Genomic DNA, 23,938 nt, shown 5'->3' on the forward strand with positions numbered 1-23,938 from the left:
ACATAGGTGGACGGTAATTTTGGATGCGTACATTTCACTTAAAGAAGCATGCAAATTTTTCTTACTAGCTACGTACTATAACTAATAAGTTATACAATAATAACATCATCGGGATACAGATCATACATGATTTCATTTCTACCTACGGTTTTACAATATTACTATTACATAAAATTATTTATTCAATTACAGATGTGAAATATTCATTAATTTTATAATAGCATTTATATAAGTAATTTCTTACTAGAAGGTGATATTTTAAGTAGGACAGATTCCATTATGCTTTCAAATATTTCAAAATTGCTCCAATTCTACTGCATCGTTCAACAGGCATGGATACAATGTCCTTACGTTCCTTAAATTTTAAATGACTATTTAATATCAGTTTAATGTCAGCGATGCGCACAGGGCCGCAAGAGAGAAATTTCACGAGTGGACACTCTGTGGTAGACCGGAAGTGGGCAGGTTATTTAATGAGATGTGTGAAACGCGAAGAATATTCAAATCTCGCTTAAAATGGTGCCAGGACCATCAAACCCAGATAAAAATGAATATTCTAGCTTCACAGCACTAAAAAAGGACTTCCGGTCATTTTGGAACGCCACAAACAACATGAAGTTTCGACCTTCGTGTCCTGTGAGTGTTAATGGCAAAACTGACACCAAAGACATAGCTAACACTTTTAAAGATCATTTCGTTGTCAAATCACCTCTTGTGCGGTCGCAGGATGAGATGAACGGTGCTGAGGTCAACGTGAAACCTGGACCGGGATACTCTGCTAAGGATGTAGCAGAGGCTATTAAATCTATCACCCGAGGCAAATCCCCAGGACACGATGGCCTCAGCATCGAACACCTTCAAAATGCGGGTCCCCATATCTCGAGAGTGTTAGCTTTGTTTTATACGCTGTGTGTAAGGCACTGTTATCTGCCCGAGGATATGATGAAAACTGTAGTTATTCCTGTACCCAAAAATAAAACTGGAGATTTGTCCGACACCAATAACTACAGGCCTATATCCCTTGCGACTATTATTGCTAAGGTATTTGATAGTGTGCTTAATGTACAATTAAATAAGTACGTGAGCCTTAACCCCAACCAGTTTGGTTTTCGACCAGGGTTATCAACGGAAAGTGCAATACTGTGCCTTAAGCACACTGTCAATTACTATTTAAACAGAAAGACGCCAGTTTATGCGTGCTTCTTAGACCTGTCTAAGGCTTTTGACCTGGTTTCCTACAATATCCTATGGAAAAAACTAGAAGCCATTAAATTACCTAATGAGACCATACAAATCCTGAGGTACTGGTATGGAAATCAGGTCAATAGCGTTAGATGGTCAAGTACCTTATCGGACCCGTATCGGTTGGAGTGTGGGGTGAGACAGGGGGGGTTTGACCTCGCCCACACTTTTTAACCTTTACGTAAATGAGCTTCTCGAGGCGCTCGGCAAAACTCATGTCGGCTGCCATATCGACACAGTTTGTCTGAATAATTTGAGTTATGCAGACGATATGGTTTTGTTGAGCGCGTCGGCTTGTGGTTTGCGAAAACTTTTATGTATTTGCGAGACCTACGCCATCCATCATGGGCTAAAATATAATGTGGGTAAAACGCAATACATGGTGTTTGAACCTACTGGGTATCGGATACCCAAGGTACCTCCCATCAACCTGAGTGGTACTCCACTGGAAAGGGTGAGGGCTTTTAAATATTTAGGCCATGTTGTCACCTCAGACCTAAAAGACAACATGGATATCGAGCGTGAACGGAGGGCCCTGTCGGTGAGGGCAAACATGATTGCGCGTAAGTTTGCGCGATGTACTAGGGAGGTGAAATTAACTCTCTTTAGAGCATATTGCACTTCCCTCTATACGTGCAGCTTATGGACATACTACACGCAGCGGGCCTATGGGGCTCTCCGGGTCCAATATAACAACGCGTTCCGGGTCCTGGTGGGGCTGCCTCGCTTCTGCAGCGCGTCAGGGATGTTTGCTGAAGCACGCATAGATTGCTTTTATACGACTATGCGCAAACGATGCACATCCCTGGTGCGCCGGGTGCGGGCCAGCCCCAACCCCATCCTGCGGTTGATAGCCGAGAGGTTTGACTGCCCATATATGAGGCACTGTGAGGACATGCATGTTTCTAGAAGTACTTATTATGTATAAGCTACTTGGGTATGTACTTCTAGAAACATAAGTCAGTTCATTTCAATATTGTTTATTTTTTATTATTTATTGTAATGTTAATTTTTGTGATAATAATTATTCTGTATATATAGTGATAGATGTAAGCATTAACATAGCTATAAGTACTTACTAACACAAGCTATATGAGTCTGTAAAGTTACTCGAAATAAAAATGATTTATTATTTATTATTTAATATAATTAACGACCGAATTAACTAGGTCTGGTGAACGAACTTCCCACCTGGTGGTTATTAAGTTGAGGCATTAATTCATTATTAGTTCAGTAATACATAAAATATCAATATCAAAATCATTCAATAAAGTTCTATCTGTAAATATTTTCCTCTAATACATTGAATGTTTTAATGCACCAGGTGGATATACTTTCCATTTTTGCAGTATTTTTCATTAGATTAGTGTTGTCCCCTAGCAGAAAAGTTTTGGTCTAGAACCGGCACAAACACACTACTGATATGCTATCACTTTATACAAGTTCATGTGACCAGCTGACGGTGTTTCCACCGCGATACAACCGGCTGACGATTGTTTTTACTAACAATAGCACCAAAACTACCATCTGACAAAGTATCAAGAGGAAGGCGATGACTGAAAACAGTTTTTTTTTTTACAAGTTCATGTGACCAGCTGACGATGTTTCCACCGCGATACAACCGGCTGACGATTGTTTTTACTAACAATAGCACCAAAACTACCATCTGACAAAGTATCAAGAGGAAGGCGATGACTGAAAACATTTTTTTTTTTTACAAGTTCATGTGACCAGCTGACGGTGTTTCCACCGCGATACAACCGGCTGACGATTGGTTTTACTATCAATAGCACCTAAACTACCATCTGACAAAGTATCAAGAGGAAGGCGATGACTGAAAACATTTTTTTTTTTTACAAGTTCATGTGACCAGCTGACGGTGTTTCCACCGCGATACAACCGGCTGACGATTGGTTTTACTATCAATAGCACCTAAACTACCATCTGACAAAGTATCAAGAGGAAGGCGATGACTAAAAACATTTTTTTTTTTTACAAGTTCATGTGACCAGCTGACGATGTTTCCACCGCGATACAACCGGCTGACGATTGGTTTTACTATCAATAGCACCTAAACTACCATCTGACAAAGTATCAAGAGGAAGGCGATGACTAAAAACATTTTTTTTTTTTACGTGTTTCGGTGGCTGCCATTCCTCAACCCACCAACGGAGCGGCAGCTGACTTCCACTAGGGTGCATCTTAAATAGCCGTTAACCACTATACGAGTTTTCGCGAGGAAGGCGATGATTGACGAAATTTTCGCCTGGCTCGCGGTCTAAAACCGTCTGTCACCGTTTTAGCGTTCGCAAAATTTTATTGTATGGGAAGTTTCATAGTTCTCTGCTGCTTAACGTTGATCAGTCTGTTAAGTGTGGTTGTGGTGCAACTGGCCCTTAATCTGTCTTTATCGTGCATGCATTTGTTAAAAAATAAATGACTGATGGCGATCATTGTGAAATACCTTTAGGCAAACCAGAGCTTTACTTCGCTAGCTACTAAAACGTTAGCTTTACTTTTTTTCATGTCATAGCGGATAGGAGGATAGGCTTATTAAGTTCAATTTTATCAATAGAAATGTCATATAGGTAATCAAGTTTTTACAGACGGCTTGTAATTGCAACTATAAGTCTCATGTAGGTGTAGGTATTTCGTTGTGACAATACGTACTCTTACATCTTGAATCGAAATTTAGAATAATCTGACTTTTGCGGGCGTGTACTTTGCTAGATTATCGCGTAATGGTATAAATTGTATACTTTTACAACTAAAGTTATACCTAGTCGCAGTTGAACCTTATGAAATACGTCGTTTCGTGAACCAGGGATTTCTTTTGGCAGGATTGGTCCTGAAAATGATTCCAAATTCTACTTAGTACCTAAACAGTTATTAAACTCAGACGTCACCAAGGCTAAAAATCCCCTCCCCCATGCATCAAAAATCTGGGTGGCTCTACTTTTTAAATACATCTTAGGAACTCAAAGATCATTTCTGCCAAAGGAAATCTTTGGTTCAGAGAAAACCGTAGTTGATCTTTTTATGTGTACACTCAGCGTCAAATACTCTGTAGCAGTTGAAGTGGCCAAATAGTTCGGTACACCATACTAAATATATGGTGTACCGAACTATTTGACTACTTTACAAAGTATTTGAGGCTGAGTGTACTAATGCTACTATTTACTGTTCTTTCTCAAATATATTTTAACAATTTCCATACATAAAAAAACAATAAAAACATTGTTTCAAACGGCCAGGCTTCCCCGAAATCTGGGCCAGTGTACGTTTTATTTCTTCTTGGAGAGCGTCCGCTGCTTCTCGGCGTGCTGCACGAGATGCTTGTCGGTGGCGAGCCCCTTGCGCGCGCGCACGGCGTCCATGTACGCCTTGGCGCGGTTCACGCCGTCCCACTTCTCCCCCCACTGCAGGTACTCCTCCTCGGTGCGGGGACGCCAGAAAGGATCGATTTCTATCACCTGGAACAAGAAAGGATACTTAAAAGTTGTGGAGTCGTTACAGTAAAATGGAATGCAGCCAAAATAATACCTATAACAGCGACATAATATAGGTTATGGATTAGCTGTATATAGGCAACAGTGGTCAACTACTAAGATCCTATGGTTAGACTTTCGTGTCGGTTTTCTGATATCTGCTTTTATATCGTGGTAAAAAATAAATATAATTTTGCCAGTCCTGAGGAAGCAGGTATTTCAAAGAAGTGATGGAAGACATGATGAGATTGTCCATTTTTAGTGTTCCGTGCAAAACTTTGTTCACGTAACACTTATGGGATGACTTCGGTCTTGCAAATCGGTTAAATGCGTTTTTCTCAGTGACCGTTTGTCGTAGATAGCTAAAATTTGGAACAGTTATAGCAATTACCACTACAAGTATTGTAAATAAATTAAATATTTTTTATTTTAGGGGGAAATTTAGGGGGTTGAGAGGGGTAAAGGTGAAGTTATTTTGTATTTTTAAGAATCGTGTGGGGTACCATTAGAAAGCTTGCAAAAAATCGAGCCGATTTCGATATGCAATGCATTTAAAGGTGCAAGTTTTAATACAAAAACGGATTTTTCTATTATTATTTTTTTAAATTAAATAATAGTCTTACAAGCTGCTACTGGTGCTTTTAATCTAACTATCTTTCGGTGGTATCACACTGATGTGGGGTGTGACTGATCATAATTACATAAAAACGCCTGGCGGATTAGGATGAGCAGTAACTTGCTTCCGTAATTATTGACCATACAATGAACAAAACGAGGTTTATATTTCCAAGGAAATTCGTCGTTGCGCAGTACATGCTATAAAAATATCAGTTCCATATAACGTGAATTCAAATGGAAACACGGGCGCAACTAGGTATATAATACAGGCACAGGTATATTTATCTTCCAATATCTGAACCACAGTTGAGCTGCCGCCAGGCCGGAGGATGGGAGTCCTGACGTCCAGGGCCACGAGATCAGAGCGTCACGGGCATCAGATGGACTCTGAAGGGCACCCGGTCCGGTCTGCAGGAGTATCTATATAGGCACTTACCTCCCAATGGCTGAACAGCAGCTGTGGCGCCGCAAGGCCCGAGGTGTGCGTCCTGAGCTCCAGGGCGAACTTGAAGCTCTCGGCCACGGGCATCATGGCTTGGACGCGGAAAGATGCAGAGCCGGTCTGCAGGTCGCTGCCTACGACGCGCCCGCCGCGGCGACCCAACGCCGCGTAAAGTTTACCTGGTGACAAGGAACATTCATTAATATAGAATTTATTTGTCTTAGGCTCTTGGTCGCTGGTGTACGCTTTATGCAGCCTATAATGACCGCTTGAACATTGCGACCAATAGCCACAGAAAAGCCCGAAATGTGCTTAGAAATAAGGATTGAAAATTCTTTTTACAGTACTACTAGTATTCCTACAAATTTCGAACACAGGAATAGAACATGCAAAATCGCTTTCAGTAAAAAAGACGCCATAACTATCTAAAAAGCCATCTTTCCAACTATTTTTGTAACTGTCAAGTGGCGTAAAAACCTCGTATCCGCAATCCGTGAAGTCAACAGGAAGCGGTGAGAAAAAAACGAGCACCCAAAAAAGTTCGCTCCGTGGGCTCGAGTCTTGACCAAATATTCGGAGTGCAGTCGCGTAGAAAAATTCCTCGGCTCTTTTAAGGGCAGAACACACGGGGCAGTGCGGTGCTGAACTTCCCACCGATCCGAGCTTTTCATAATTTTGTACAACTCACGGTCATTGTTTTAACCAACTCATAATCGTGTGTATTATAATCGTGTTGCCGGCCTTTTATAATCTATAGATACAAGGATTGAATGTGTTGAGTTGTTGACTGGTTAACGGAGGAAATCAGGATTCACATAACCGACACAGTGTATCCTCATGAATAAAGTGTTTGCTCTTCTACAAACAATAGTTGTATTGTTGAATATAAGATATATTAGATACTTATAAGACAACTTAAAAATATGCATGTTAAGTAGCTAAGCTTAGTCTACATAAAACTTATGTAGTATTGGATTTAAGAGGTATCATATAGGTACAAGCGTAATCGTATCTGTGGACCTAATTAAGAACGAATTTGAAAATTCCCATAGATGACTATATTTTTCGACTTCTAAATATTTGTCCACGGCTCGCTACGGAGCTTGCTCAGTGGTCCATCGTACCGTGTGTTCTCCGCCTAAGATTCGTCGCGGTCATTTTGAGATGCAAGGGGGGCTTCCGGTCACGGCCAGCATCCGGTTCAATAGGTCACGTCTCTGGGAAAATTAACGTGTCGTGGAATGTTCACAATGCGTCCGTTTTCACAAACAATCAGTGGGGAATGCTGTTAAAAGCTTTGGCAATAGTTCCTTCGGATGCTAACAATATGGGCAAATAATTTTTACGTAAACTTTTCGATAGGCATTTTTTTAATCACTCAAGTAGGTAATCATCGAAATTACACAGCAATTTATAATACATCACGACGTTTCGAACCCTTTACAGCGTTCGTGGTCAACGGGTGACTGAGGAAAAGCTACAATGTGCAAAACTACCCACACAAAAAAAAGAACCATAATAAACTATAAACTTTAAGGCTGGTTGGTTGTTTGCTTACTGAAAACAAAAAAAACTAAAAGAAGGTCAAAAGAGACGGTATCTTTAAGGGTTAAGAAAGCACGACTAAGGGTCGGTTGCACCAAACTGTTTGTAATCGTTAAAGAGTTCGCTAAATTTTATTGTATGGAAAGTTTCATAGTAAACCGCCGCGGCGCGCCCGGTGATGTTGATCAGTCTGTCAACTGCGGATGGTGCAACTGGCACTAAGTGTTACGTCAAGTATGGCGCTCTCAAACTGCGTGAACGGACGTTAGTTAGATGACATATAAGACGGATTATAGGTACGAGTACTATTAGGCACCTGATACCTACAAGGGCTACAAGTCACAACACACCGAAGGTTGAGACATAAAGTAGAGTATCACGTCTTTGATTTGGGCACGTATTTGAGGTTACCGGCAAAAACAAACGAGTGCGGTTACGAACGCGGGCGACGGACGAGACGACGGAATGTTGGCCACCAACTACACCGGGACACTTAGATAATATTTAGAGTAGGATAGAGCCTTCACTTATATCATGTAAATACCTAACATACCTTACAGCAACCTACGAAATTTCCAAAAGATATTTTGACCGATTATATCTTTGCTGTTTTAATTGTTTATTTAATTTTATTAACAGCATTCAAAATATTGCAGACATATTGTTGCTTATAGAAAAATGTAGGTACCCTGGGTTCTGTTTCAAATTCTTAGCATTAATGCTTGTAGCAAAGAGGATGCTAAGAATGTGAATAAGAATTTGAATGCTGTTAATAAAATCAAGTAAACAAGCAAAGATATAATCGGTCAAAATATCTTTTGGAAATTTCGTCAGCATATAGATAGGTTCCTTTAAAAGTGATTTAATAAGACCTGTCACCTGTCTCACCCCTTAGCGGACAACAGTAACATCCTTACAAAACAACAAAACGAAAACTGAAATGTATCGAAAGAAGGGACATTCCAAAAAAGTGTCTTTCTTTAGTATATTTTTAAATACTTTTAATAAAGCTAAGAAACCGATATTTGCCATGACAATGTTTGATAACTTAGCTTTAATTTTAAAGGTAAATGATACAGACATTTGTGCAATTAGTTAAGTTACCACCTTGTTGTGGAATGCCCCAGAAGATGGTTCCGTACAGGAGCTTTACACACGTTTGACGCTTAGTACCTACTGTTTGGAACCTACATAGTATATCTACGTACCTCTGTTAAAATTCAGCCAAGGTATCTCTAATTTCAGACTCATCTCTTAAAACTCGAGACATTTCTCTCAACCACGTAATGGCAGGTGACGTAAGCAGAGGCTGCGCGCAATTTGCCTCGCTCCACGACACCCGCTTCCTGCGGTTCATTCAGCACAACTTTATGAATGGCCAATCACCACGCGGCAATCTTGGGAAAACAAGTATTTAATACAGTACCTTTTCATCGATTTATCTGCATGAATACAGTTTTATAAAAGTCTACCTTGTGCGATATAGGATAAAGTTTATTTTTCAAGACGCAGCAGAGAAAAATATACCATGTTGCAAGTATGAGTTGGTATGCGCGTGGTGGCGATGTCAATGAGTTGCAGATATGGGCATGTGTGTAAATGTAAGCAGCTGTTAAGTTACTTGAATGTAGGTAGTTTTTATATAATTGACATTAATAAAATTAGTTATCGCCATCACTGGAATTCTTCTTAAAAGAAAATAATGTAAAACTTTAACGACACTACACTCTGGTACTTGTAATCTTATATCTATTGTCCATTTCTTATTTTTTCCTAACTGTCAAAACTGTCTCCTTTCCCGCTCTTTTTCTAATAAACTGTTATATAATGTCCTGTGTTGTCTGTGATGTCCATAACAATAAATGTTTTTGTGTTAGGTTCCCAGCACAATTCCTTTTACCAAATCAAAATTATTCACCGAACATTCTTATCGTGCGTGGTACTTACGTCAAATCCCTCCTGCCAAAACCCACAAGAGGGGAAAGCCATATATAAAAAAAATAGTTATCGTGACATAATATATTATTTTCTAATCTATCAAGTGGACGAACACTATAGCATGCATGGACGAAAACTAGCGCAATGCCCTATATTCTTATCAATTTACTTACCTACATATTTGTTATGTGCCTACTCATTTGTACTAGGTACTACTTGTTTTTAATGCCTAATAGTAGATGTCTGTGATTGTGTATATTTCTTCAAGATTTCTTTTCCGCTAGTAGCTGCTAATCTTTGGTAATTTCTCTAATTTAATATTTGTCCCCCTTGATAAATACCAATAGTATAAGTTAAAATGTGTTAATAGAGTAAAATGACTGAAATTGAAAAGTCCAAATTTGTGCAGCAATGTAGATTTATGTTCAAATTTCGTCAAGTGGACAAAAACTAGCGCAATGGCCCTATTTAAGAAATTTTAATTTCCTGGTAATCAACTTTATTTAAAACTGAAAATATTGACCTAGCACCTAATTTATTCTCTTAAACGACTTAAACCATAGGAATTGAAAATGTATAACTTGGAGCTTTTGTGTATTCTACAATACAGATTTGTAATTCTTAATCACGTTAGTCTTTTTAGGATCTCGTTGTCCAAGGACACGTTCAAGTAGCAAGCATCCATAATGACATGATCCAGCAGCCGGCACCGTTGCGGCCTATATCCCGGTAACGGCGCGGAGGACATCCGTCTATCACGGCCGATTATGCCTAACGGGACTCGCGTTCATGTTATAATATAATGCTTTTTTTATGTGGACCTAATTAGAAAACAGTGACTAAGATGTTGTTACTTTCTTACTGTGAATTTTCAACTCTAATTCGTCTCAAAGTCTGAGGTTTGAAAGAGTTTCTCTCTCATCCTAGCGTCTATTCCGGTTGCGTCTTCAGCTGCTGGATTGGAGCCCAGGGCGCTTTTCGACTTTTCACACGGTTTTTGGAATTCTCTTTTGTGAGACCATTGGCGCGTGTGTCATTCCTCGCAACAGTCGCAACATCCCCAGCAATATTGTATATTGAAAAATGACATACAGTTATCATTTCGTACAGTGATGACCGGGAGCACCGGACCCAAGCTTAGCTGACCACAAATTAAGGTGCCAGTAAAAACCGTGGCAGTGATAGAAGGGCAGAATACTGACGTCAATAAATAGTGGTCCATTTCCTTTGGCCGCCAGCCGCCGTTTCCGACCACGCTCATATTCTCACCGACAACCGAGCGAAGGAGAGCTTTCGCTCCGGGAAAACCAGTATGCGTGTTACGTGTGACCTCAAGATCTGTGTCAACTGTTAAGGTCATATATACGGGTAAAGTAATGTATCGTGAAACCATCCACCTATATTCCAGTACTACAACTATGGTGCGCAACGTAGGTAATTAAGCCTATCAATAAGAATGTTATTTTTGTTTTTGTGTGTGTGTGACTGAGTGTTCCTTGGAATTAAGATATTCAGATAAGGGTCACCTGAACGAAGATATTTGAGTTAATTTTGTTCCATGGTTTGGACTGGAGCTTTGGACTATAGCTGGGTAGTTTTACTGTACCTAGGAAGTAAATTGGGTTCACTAGACTTATATTGACCGGGATATAGACCGTGATTACCTTATGTATTGTTTTTGAGCTCCCGATATCCGATTCACCCGTGAACAAGATGCATGTAACTGCGTCGAAATATCGGGAGCTCAAAAAAAAATACAAAAGGTAATCACGGTCTATATCCCGGTCAATATAAGTCTAGCGAAACTAACCGTGAATCATTGAAAACTCTTATAGTAAATTGGGTTCTCTAAATTCAGACGTATACATAAAATAGAAACCAACTTTAAAAGCGTTGGATGCCTAGGCACAACAAATAGATGCCTGATGGGTTGGATGTATAGGCAGGGTGATAGGACTAGTCCTATTAGCATTAAGACAATTAGACGAGCTGGGGGTCATGGGTTCGAAGCCCAATCATCTTTGGTTGAGCTTATTACTAGTTACTTTTCGGAGGAAGAAAACATCATCAACATCGGAGTAATCCCAATAAGACGTTCTCCTTTTGGTTTGAATTCTGGGTTCCTCTGCGTTGGAAGCTAAATAGGCAAGAAACTAATAGTGCCATTTATTGAGATAGATAGATTTATTTAGATTTCGTGGTAGAATATACGGCACATTGTGGGGAACATCGCTGTGGGTCTGTGGGTGTAGTGGGTAGGTAGGCTCCTCACGTTTTTACTCACTAGAAAGAGCCGGGAGGTGAGAGTCCTACTTACCCCCCAAAATGGGCCCACCTCAGGCCAGGAGGCACGAAATGCGTAACTTACCACTCCGTCAAAAAAAGTTTCATTGAGATTAGATACAATCAGAAAAGCTCTGATGTGGAGGAGAAAGGGCTCGAGACCAACCGCAACCGTTTGGAATAACGTCGCTGTCTCACCAAAAGGCCGAAGTATACACAGACATTACATGCGGCTTTCTGAGCTACACGAAAGCTTAGAAAAACTAAATAAGCACGGAACAGGACAGAGATTCTGGTTCTTTTGCCGACAATTTTTGAAATTTGTAGCGTTGTTATGTACATCTGTTAATAATTATGGTTCTTATTCCTGGAACTTTTTAGGGTTCCGTACCCAAAGGGTAAAAACGGGACCCTATTACTAAGACTCCGCTGTTGGTCCGTCCGTTTGTCTGTCTGTCTGTCTGTCCGTCTGTCACCAGGCTGTATCTCACGAACCGTGATAGCTAGACAGTTGAATTTTTTACAGATGATGTATTGCTATTGCCGCTTTAACAACAAATACTAAAAACAGAATAAAATAAATATTTAAGTGGGGCTCCCATACAACAAACGTGTTTTTTTTGCGTAATGGTACGGAATTCTTAGTTCGCGAGTCCGACTCGCACTTGCCCGGATTTTTATTTTATTTACTAATTCTTGAACCAGAGTGATGGCTTAAAACCAAATAAAGTAGATTCGTACCTACCTAGTACTAGTTTCAAAAAAGTCGCAGAAAAAGTTATGTTTATTATTATGTATTAAATTTATGTTTGAGTGAGGTTATGATGAAAGTTGTACTAAGAAAATTTTCTCGGGTCTAAACAATCTAAACCATCGGTAAAAAAAAAAAAACTTCTTTTTACTGCATAATCTCTAAGAGTACTTTTTCGTTAATTCCAGTGACAGAGTAATGCTGACACAAGAGAGCCCGATTACTGGAAGCTAGAGCAAATCTGCATATTATTGATGTGATGTATTTTTAGTAATGTCATAGAAATACATTTTACTAAAATACTAAATTCAAAGAAAATTCTATTCTGATCTGGAACTTCGCCATTTATAAACAGATTGAAGGGAGAAAATGTAAGCGCACATAGTAAATTAGGACATAAAATGATTATTTGTATCCCAATTTTAGTGCCGGATTACTGGGTATACCGGACAATCGAAGTGCCGGATTAACGAGATTTTACTGTATAAGTAATGATCATGTTAGACGTCTGTCCCGTCCTATCCTTCGGTCGCTCAGATCGTTTCCACATTAATTTTCATCCTGCCCAGCTTCCTGCCAGATAGCGTGTAAGAGCGCATTAAGTCCGATCGGAACTGGATGTGATTTAATAACATAACATAACCCTTCCGCCGCACCGAGAGAAAGATTGTTTATCTTTTTTTTATGACGGCAAAGTAGACTTCTATTACCAAGTTGGTGGTAAACAAAAGCGTGCCTACTGCCGCCTGTTGCTACAGATATCGGTTGAATGTTTGAAACTTCAGGGATGTCGCGTGCATGATGATGCCAACCTTTTACAAACCTGCATCTATGTATATTTAGAGAACAAATTAAATTATTTTTATAAAAAAATTGATAACGCTGAACGTTCATTCCGTCACTGGCGACTACATTACCTACTGCACTGAAAGAAATGTTTGCATAACAGTCACAAGATATGTTGTTACTACCTGCGAACTATGTGTTACACCAGCCGACAGTTCCGTTTGTAACAACAAATTAGGATATTGAATAAAATTTATTTCTTTATTACTTAAGATCAGTAATTTCTTTTATTACCTAAGTACCTATACAATGAGTTCGACTATTTATTTTTCAATCAGAATGTAACCTTTACAAGTGTCCATTTTGAAGATTTTTAAGTTACTAGCTTTCATTAAAACCAATCGAATGTGTTTCCACATATATTCGCACACGTGGTTGAGTGATACCCGACACCAAGGCATTGCGCCGGAAATGCAGTGTTAGTATTATGTGATATAACGGGAAATTTCAATACGACCAAACTAAATCATATTTTATTTGCATATTATGTAAATATTTAGTTTATGTTGGTTACGACAATTTAAATCGGTAGGTACTATAGGTAGTATTGTATAATGTTTCCTGATCATATTAAATGAAGATTAAAACTAAATAGGCAATAATAATGTGGTTTCGGCGGCTTTTCCAGTTTCCAGTCAGCGATGCGACAGCACAACGGCGATATTTATTTAAACTTTATATGATGGTGAGCTTAATCTCTACCAGTCAACCGTTCAGTCAAATAGAAACTTGATATTAATATAATCTTTTTATTTTGGCTACAGATAGAGGTGGCGCAATTATATTCAGTTCTCTTATATCTCAGTGCATTTATAGAGATGTCTCAAAATAGACCATGCTTATATAATAAAATTATATTAATAAGGCACCTGTAAACTTTGCGAACGCCTAGATCACTTAATAAGGATGATTAATCTGATCGAACAAGCGGGGGTTTGGCAGTAGGCGCCAATCAAGGTTCGGTTATAAGTCGCTAAGTCTGCAAACACACACACAAAGTAGAGTCAATTTAAAACAAATAATTCACTGCTTAAAAATTGTTTTTAATGTAGTAGGAGCAGACGAATCGCCTGCTTTCTAGACTTAAAATTAATCTTAAAAGCTTATTATCTTAATTCTTAACAACCTTTATTTTTTGCCCCGGTTGATTTTCTTTAAGCAATGTTTCTAAGTAGATGTCGCCACAAGAAGTCTGATAAGGTCAGGTGGGATAAGAGAAACATTATTTATTTGGCTTGGGGCAAGAGAAACCGTATGAGGAAAGTCCTTCTACGTAAGTATTTTTTAAGTTACTTTTATTTTTAGTATTATAATTTAATTTAGTTTTTAATATCTTTAAGTGTCCCTAACTGATACTGATACTAATACTGATACTTGGGGTAACTCCAGCCAGCAGATCCTGCAGCAAGGACTAGGAAGGGGCGACTAAGTACAAGGGGGAGACGATGTTGATAAAAAATAGCACTGTAAGCTCGCATGACTGCTGATTCAACCTAAGCGGCAGCGATTCGGTGGAGTATGTCAGCGTCACATCACTCCGGCTAAGCCTCAAACGCAAAATCAATCACAGTACGCTCACTAACCATTACGCAACAACCCCTGCCACCCCCGCCGTAGGCACCCGCAGCCTGCCCGAGACACCGGAGCACCCAGTAGATAAGACTGGAGTGTAGGGTTTGCAGTCAGGATAGTAGAAGACAGGAAATTTTCAGCCGACCCGAATACGAGGAAAAGGTAATTATACAAGTGCCTCCTGTGACAAGTCGAATAGTTTTGAAGTAACATCTACTTACCGCACTACGCATCTTAAATGTCTTGGACATTTTGTTTGTATACGGTACCGGCCAATAATACCTCACCTTTCACCTCACCTCACCTGTGGTCACCTTTGAGTGTTTTTGTATGAGCTTGTATGGAGTAAACAATATCGGTTAGTTTGTAGATTGCATATTTTACTAGTCATTTTATACAAATATATATGAATATTGCAATGAAATACTGTGAATAGGGTACTCAGCATATTACTAAAAACCTCTAGTAAAAAAATGAAGTTAACAATACTAAAAAAAATAACGTCTATGAAAAAACCATTACATGAGACCAATTTTTCTCATCGCCCCGTACAAAGGAATACTACTAGACTACATTTTTATGTAGTCTAGTAGTATTCACTGTTTTCAGTGAGGTGGACTCACATATATAAAAAAAAAGTTATACCGTAAAACATGGAGGTAATATATTATTGGCCGGTACTGTAACTACCTTTCTTAATGAGGTACGTAAATGAATTCATTAGCCTTTATTGGCGTCTATGTATTATTTACGAACGAATTCCACTTTTAGTACATTCGGATTAAGTCTAACCTCGAAATCCTTCCAAAGTTATGAAATTTGGTATGTATATTAATTAAAGGTCTCTTTTTCATGTCCACGCTATTTCACATTTGGGGACCTCAAGGAATCGCAGCCATCTTGGAAAATGTGTACCATCCCGGAGAAATTCGCGTTTTACTCTAAATCTACGTTCTCTGTGAAAATATGGTGTAAGGCGACATTATACTTATTAAATTATACACAAAAAAGTCCTAGGTATCTTTGCGGAAAAATACATCTTGTTATAGAAGATAGTGGATCCATAATTGGTAATAAACATAGTAAACCGAAAATGTGGTCTATCTTTAACATTCTATGTTTACACTTTTTTATGATAGAGAAGGCAAACGAGCAGATGAATAGCCTGATGGTAAGCAATTACTGTTGCCCATGGATACCTTTTTATTTTATTTTATTTGTTGACGGAGTATTAGGAATGCACTTACACACGGTGTGTGGGACTCGCCGCTCCTTTTCCCTCTCTTGGCGAGAGGGAGGGAGAAGTTGGCCTTACCCACTAAACCCACTCCGGCGTTTCATCCTCTTTGCCGTTCGTGAGGGCGCATTGGGATCGATAACATTCCACCACGGCGCCCTCGGCAGCCCCGGCTTGTCGCCAGGGCACCCTCACAACGGAGGGGGGATCAGAAACGCTTGCCCCCAAACGATGTATGGGGCCGTGCAGTGCGGGTGCGGCACCCGCTGGCCTTACTAGGGCTCGAGGCGACCTTATGCTCTTCGCCTTCCACCCTGCCGCCTGCGTCGGAGAGGAAGCGCGTCAGCAGCCGCCTCTCGCTCCCTCTCCTCCTCCTCCTCCTCCTTCTGTGACATGACTTCCTTGCAGAAGGAGGTCACCACAGCATAATAGAGGCGATGCTGTGTAGCGAGAAGTCCGCCTGCCCCGTCGCTGCCCCTTCCTTCTCCCTACCCACTCATCCATTACCGGGAGGATAGCCCCTATGGTTCAGGTTCCATAACGGCTATCCTCCAATGCCCATGGACACCTGTAATACCCTATGGTATTGCCTGTAACCCCTATGGGTTGCGTGTGTTGCCGGCCTTTAAGGTAGGAGTACGCTCTTTTCTTAAAGGTTTGAAAGTCGTCTCCATACTTAACTGATGACTAAGGATACTAAAAAGTAGGTGACAATCACAATGAAACTGACATATAGTTGTGCGATACATATTTGCATGTGACATCGCATAATATATTGATAACTGGAGCACAGTGGGCAGACGTTACCTTGCGGAGGCTGACGAGTTGGGAAACTAAATTGTCTTTTCAATTAGTAAACGCGACAGCATGTAGGTTTTGTGTCAAACAAGCCAGTAAATGTGTAGACTCGAAGGCGAAAACGTTCAATAATTTTCTTTGTTTCACATATTAAGTTACAAGTCGTCGTCGTCGTTAAGGTACAAGTTTACGAGTAGTAGTCGTTCTTTATGCGCATAGCGCTTATAGCAGTTAATATAAAGAACTAGACTTATATTGACCGGGATATAGACCGTGATTACCTTCCCTATATCCCGGTGACCCGGTATCCGGGTGATTATATCCCGGTCAATATAAGTCTAGTGAAACTAACCGTGAATCATACAAAACTCTTAATATAAAGAAGTAACTAATAGGGCTATAATATGAGATTCTTGAGACCTTTTGACATTGGGATATTTATTTTCCCTACTGGAATCAACGTATCTATGATCTTGTCTATGATGGTAATTTTACCTGTTATTTTCTTACCAATGCTAATTTTATGAAAGTGCCGGCTGAAAAGTGGAAGATCCATTTGATGAGCTGCCGGTGCCATATTTAAGGCCGAGTACTTGCGTGTGCATTACACCACGTGTGCGTTGACGATGACGTAAGACGTAGCGTGTGCAGCATCCCTGTCACACCGGGTTACCATTTTCTTACTATTTCGATACCTACCTAATAATTTCCGAAAATAATTCATCGGTGGTAAAGGAAGCAAGCCTCGTACTTTTATATCAAATGCACGAATTTGTTGCTTATACGGCACATTTTTGTTATCTATCAAAATAATGTAATGTTAAAGTAGCTTTATATAAATAAACTATATTTAACTTTATACTCTTCATATAAATACTTTGGTATTCACGATCAATTCCAACGCGTACGTCACGCAAGCGGTGTGACAGGTCTTATGAGCATTCATACTTTACAACGCAGCGGAACGCGAACGTCTACGTGCACGTCAACGCGCAAGCATCCAATGTGGCCTGGCTTTAAAGTATGATTTATTTGAGATCGATTCCCTAGGAGCATATGCTCTGAGGCGTCTTGGGTGACAACTTTGCGTCTTTGAGGTCCTATTAAACGAGCCGACCCACAGTAATCTTAATAAGGCTTGTGTTGTGGGTATTAGACGACGATATACTAGTATAATTATAATATATATAACAAATATCTGCGATCAACACACAAATACATGCCCATACCAGGATTTGAATCCGGGACCTCCTGCTTCGTAGGCAGGGTCACTACCGACTAGGCTAGGAGACCGTTAAATAATGATTGAAACATTATTGAAACCGTTAAATTTTGTCGACCTGTCGGCCCTAAGACATTGTGGATCTTGCATAACCCAGAGACGAGCAAACCGCAACTTACTCATACTTTACGCACTTGCATTGATGTCAATTTCACAATCATTTTGCATATATTATGCACATTCGAATTGAGCTTTAACGCATTGCAATACAAAAGCACTTAAGCTTTTTATAAAATTTCATAACAAAATGTATGAATCTAAATGCAACGTAGAATAAGCAACATTTTAAAAGCCGCATAAGGAGGCGCAGGTTGTAAGTCAGGGGCCTTATTCTTGAATGTTTCGAGTTACTATCAAAATTATACCGAGAACGTTTTGATTGCAAATTCTAGTTAGAGCTTAGTTATACTTGACGTGAGCGGGATTCATCGTTGAACTACTCATAATATAAAGGGGCCCACTGACTATCCGTCCGCCGGACGATATCGGCCTGTCAGTTAGAACAAAAATTTGACAGTTCCGAACAACTGACAGGCCGATATCGTCCGGCGGACTGATAGTCAGTGGGCCCCTTAACTGGTATTATAGTTTAACTCTTGCAACAGTGCAATAAATTAAGTCAATGTAATAAATGTAATAATTTTCTGGAATTTCCCCCCTTTTTTATTTAAAGGACAATCAGCGTCTATAAAATTGTATTGTTGGACCTGAAAATTCTTCGGCTATACATTATAAACTCTTTTCAAGGTGGTCCTTCCAAGTCAGTTCTTGTATAGGTCCAGAGACAGAGACCACATCCAATTGTGGACAATTCTGGACGCGAATAATTTGACTGGACATTAATTGGACTCTTTTCCATGCACCACGTTTAGTACTTTTTTTTGCATAAATAATATAATTATAAGGCGATTGATAAGAAGTTATTATGGTCAACAGAATGGGTGAAGACTTCGCTGCATGAAGCTGATTTGTATATTATGGTAAGTTAGTAAAGAAGTAATATATAAACTAGTTTTATCTAGTCCCAAGCGTCAGCTAGTTACCATTTAGAAAATCACCGCGCAAGTTCTCTACCAAACGCCTGGGATAAGTGTTAGACCTATAGTCACTTTTATTTATTTCTTATTTAAATATTTATTTTGTATGCAACAAGGTAACTGCAAAACAAAAAACACAACCGTGTTGACTTTCAGAATACGGCTGCCAAAGTAGGCCTGCGTGGGTCGGAACCCACTACCCCGGTATGTAGGTTGTGTTTACCAGTTACATAACGTCTTACGGCACGCGGGTCCAATTTTTTTATACCCACTCGTTGCATATAGGAAATGATGGTGGGAGGGATGAGGACAAATTGGTTTGATTTGATTTGGTGATTCATGCAAGTAAACAAACCAAACTATTTCTCCAATTTGATTATTCACCGACAGCTCCCAACTTCCCAAGGTACAAGCTCGGCCTATTTTGGGGACCACTGTAAATATTTCTTGGTGAAATATCTATTATTTTAAACATTTTTCATTTACATTTCTGGATTAAGAAGTAGGTAGAGACTAGATACAGTTGTTGGCGATGCTGCTGTACGGTTATTTCTTCCCTTTTAGAATACATACATAATATGATTCTACCAGAAATATATTTGTACTGGCAAACATGATTGAAAATGTATAGTTCTTAATATTATCCGCATTATTTACTTCTTTATTTATGATTAGGCTTTTGAATGAGACTTTATCAATATGAAATTTAGAAATGTGACTGATTATTGTATTGTAAATTAAGTTATGCTCAAATAAATATAATCAATGCATCGTCATTCAAATAATAATGACCCTAAAATCACAGATTCGAGCAGTTTCAATAGCTTACATATACGATTTATAATTGACTAATTTTGTATTTTATGTCTTGCTTATTGAAGACTATTATTGAAATACAGTTATCGTTTTCAGTCAAAATTACACCGAAAAGGCACTGCTCTCATACAAATGCAAAGAGAAATCATACTTATATGTATATGTTATACATTATGTACAATGTACAGAACTGAATACGTCACAAATAAAAAGAAAAACATCAATTAGTGAGTTTATTAAGCCTATTCATGGGTAAAAGTAGCCTTCGGCAGGTTTACAAATCGTCGGCTCGTGCAAAGGCCGAGCGCCAGAAATAGACCGAACGCGTGCAAATACTCCCGCGACTCCCCTGGCTACGAACTTTGGCAACGACGTCTTAGAGGAAAATGGATCATCGAGGTCCTCCAGTATGCGAGCAAAAATATATTGCTTTAACGTAATACGATCTGGTTACATATCAGAATAGGTACCTAATTGATTTACCTAATGTTGAAAAACCTATGCTCGATTCACCTAATTTTTTTAAATACCTAATGATCAATTAACCTAAGCTCATAACACCGAACATAAACGAAATATCTTAAACTCTAATAAAAAATCTTTACTCATTTTTTAAGCTTGATAAAATAAAACTTAAAACGGGTGTCCGGAAAATAAATAATAAAAGTAACTTCACGCAATTAAGTTCCTTTTAAAATAGTTTAAAATAATGTGAGTAAATTGTAAAATGGTGTTATCTTGCTACACTTTTTTTGTAAACCAGATAGTACAAGTAACCACGACATAACCGAATGGTTTACCTAAAATGTTAGATAAAATATATAGGTAATTATATTGTAGGTATGTTATGACATAGCGTTTGAAAGAAACATCATACCAGCTGAAATACATCTAGAACATTTCTCTTCGCATAATTTTATTATTTTTGCGAAGTTGGCGGTTGGCCACTTTAAATGTATGCAAGCAATATAGTTTTTTCAACAACTCAACATTGTATCTCAAGAGAACTAATTATTAGTAGCTCCACGATGTCGTCGAAAATCGAAATAGGTTCACGCTCTTACCGCTGGGCCACCAGCGCTCTAATATAATGATAATGTAGGCAATTGCTGCGATTTAAAAAGGTTCTCGAGTGAATGTTTTCGTAGTTACCCGATAATTTCAGGTCGGCATACGTCATTCCAGAGGCCAAGAATATCGAGACAACTTTGACATTACACGTGTACCATCTAATCAGAATGTAGGTAACGGTGAATGTAGGTGATGTCGCGTTGGACTATTTGTTGGACTTTTCCTGGAACCGTGTCAATCATAAGATTTAAGGCTGAATGTTGATAACCTTTGCACTATTTAAAATAAAATGAATAAATTAAAATAAAAACTTAAAATTATTACAAAGGTTTCAAATAACGTTTTTTTTTTGGAGATGGGAGATGCTGAAAAGAACTTTTACTGATCGAATAATAAGTGATAAAATTAATTGATATCTCAATCAGAATTGGTAGGGACCTATTGTAATTAATTAAATTAAAGTGACCCTTGGCAAGTAAAGCTTGCATAAAAATATCATAAATTTTGCTCTTTACATTAGTGCTACTTTCATATTATTAATTATATTATTATTATTATTATTTTTTAATTTATTTTCAAAAAAGTATAACACATTTTAAACTTATACAAGTTTCGCCAAACTTGCGTTTAACGGCGAAATGGTGCACTCATTTTCAACCAAGTACCTTAATCTAAATTTAATGATTAACTTATATTACTAAGGTTAATACTTTTATATTACATTAACAAAGTGTAAGTTGTAGGTATATATGTTGTTGTTATTCTTTGAAACATATAAAACAATATAATAAATAATCTTTCAGCCTATAAATATACGTCTCACTGCTGGGCACAGGTTTCTCATGCGCGAGAGGGCTTGGGCTATAGTCCCCACGCTAGCCCAATGCGGGTTGGAACTTCACATACACCTTTGAATTTCTTCGCAGATGTATGCAGGTTTCCTCACGATGCTTTCCTTCACCGAAAAGCTAGTGGTAAATATTAAATGATATTCCGTACATAAGTTCCGAAAAAACCCTATGGTACGAGCCAGGATTTAAACCCGCGACCTCCGGATTGAAATTCGGACGCCAGATCCACTCGGCCACCACCGTTTCGTTGATTCTATTTTAAACAAACTTATTTAAAGTGCATTTTGTACTTAAATAGCTTCTCGAATAAAATGGAAATAATGATCGCCTATTCTAAGTTACGTATCACCATTAATGGATATTTTCAAAGTGTTATTAAACTTATAAAGTAGCATGAGGTGTTCCAGTAACATTAGTTCAAAGTTCCAAATAAACCATCGCGTGCAACAAAAACTGTTGATTTTAGCAAAGTTTAAAACTTAAACACGGCGTCGTTGCTGCAAACGAGTCAACTTTTACTCATTAATAGAGATGGAATGATGGTATTTTATATTCTATTATACTAATATTACAATACAAGTTTTGATCTGAATATCGTAAACAATGTCAAAAAACTGGCCAAGTGCGAGTCGGACTCGCGCACGAAGGGTTTCGTACCATTACGAAAAAAAAACAGCAAAAAAATCACGTTTGTTGTATGGGAGCCCCACTTAAATATTTATATTATTCTGTTTTTAGTATTTGTTGTTATAGCGGCAACAAAAATACATCATCTGTGAAAATTTCAACTGCCACGGTTCATGAGATACAGCCTGATGACAGACGGACAGACGGACAGCGGAGTCTTAGTAATAGGGTTCCGTTTTTACCCTTTGGGTACGGAACCCTAAAAATGACTGCGGTCAATTCGAACAACGTGATAATTACTAGATACGAGAACAATACGAGATCTAATAGATACGTTATAGTTTAGTTCTCAACTAGTTATCTTTTGCAGTTCGATTCGAGAAACCAATTGTCATTTCACACTACAAGTATTGTGACGTTTTGGGATATCTAATAGATCCATTGGCTAAGTAAAATCTTAAAGAAATCGTTCAAGAGGACATTCGGAATCGCGGAAATGTCAAATTTTTACATGACTTTTTTAAATATCTCGTTATCGTTTCTGTTTCATATCTAATAGTGGATATATATCTACTCGTAGTTGATATCTAGATCATTGTTCAAATTGGCCCGTATACCTCTCGCGTCTAATAATGGTCCCTAAGACAATTTATTTTTGTATCAGTAGTCACGTAAAATGTTTGTAGACATTGTTTGGAAGTTTTAGCACATTCATTTATTCAGAAACGTAACAATTAACACCAAATTTTTCACCACAACAACGTGAGGAAAATATACTTAGTATAAACGATTACAAATAATCCAAATGACCAACAACACACAAACAATCATACAAAATCATCACTTGAAACTCAATGCCAACATGAGAAAACGACTTAAAAATGTACATCGAATTACTTTACCTCGTGTAATACGAGTAAAATGCACCATTCTTATCTTGAAGAATAAAAATAAGGCTCTATTTATTACGAGCTGGTGTAGTACAAAAATAGTTATTTGTTTCACAAGGGGGCAAAGTTGTTGTTTAACTTCTCGTGCTAATCTCGTGAATCACGGGCGTAGCGAATTGGTCGAAAAATGGAATCTTAAGCGTTGCGAGGGTTGCAAGGCACAGCTGCATTTTTGATACATAAATAAATATTTTTTTCATTTTCTTTTTCATTTTCATAGAGTGAAACACAAATTTTTCACTACACTAACACAAGGAAAATGCTAACTAAAAAATATCAAACAACATCAAAGCAAATCAATTCAAACTGAATGTTATTGAATATTTTTCATTCAAAAACATTATTTAAAAGTCAATTCTACCAACAAACATAACAAAACAAGACAAAATTTGCATTTGATAATTTGCCTCACATGTGAATGAAATGCAACTTTACCACTAGTGTGGTGAAAAAATGTTACCCTACCCTGCATCGTCGACTATTCGGTCTGTCTCTAGTCATTAACCTGTGAACTATATTCGTGATGTTACTTTATTATCAAGAT

General features: G+C 38.4%; 2 protein-coding genes across 2 annotated transcripts in view; one reads left to right on the forward strand and one right to left on the reverse strand.

Moving 5' to 3' along the window:
- LOC134748710 (polyubiquitin-A) overlaps window positions 1-23,938 on the forward strand; it is a 272,025-nt gene that overhangs the window by 128,693 nt on the left and 119,394 nt on the right. The window lies entirely within an intron of this gene.
- The window catches only part of LOC134748711 (elongation factor-like GTPase 1), a 210,122-nt gene continuing 190,213 nt past the window's right edge, over window positions 4,030-23,938 (reverse strand). Inside the window, exons 10-11 of the mRNA XM_063683482.1 lie at window positions 5,785-5,969; window positions 4,030-4,715 (exon numbers count right to left, since the gene is read on the reverse strand). Coding sequence (XP_063539552.1) covers window positions 4,527-4,715; window positions 5,785-5,969 — 374 coding nt within the window. The 3' untranslated portion in view covers window positions 4,030-4,526. The remainder of the gene's footprint in view (window positions 4,716-5,784; window positions 5,970-23,938) is intronic.

Source organism: Cydia strobilella, chromosome 17 (assembly GCF_947568885.1).
Source record: "Cydia strobilella chromosome 17, ilCydStro3.1, whole genome shotgun sequence".
Classification (NCBI taxonomy): Eukaryota; Metazoa; Arthropoda; class Insecta; order Lepidoptera; family Tortricidae; genus Cydia; species Cydia strobilella.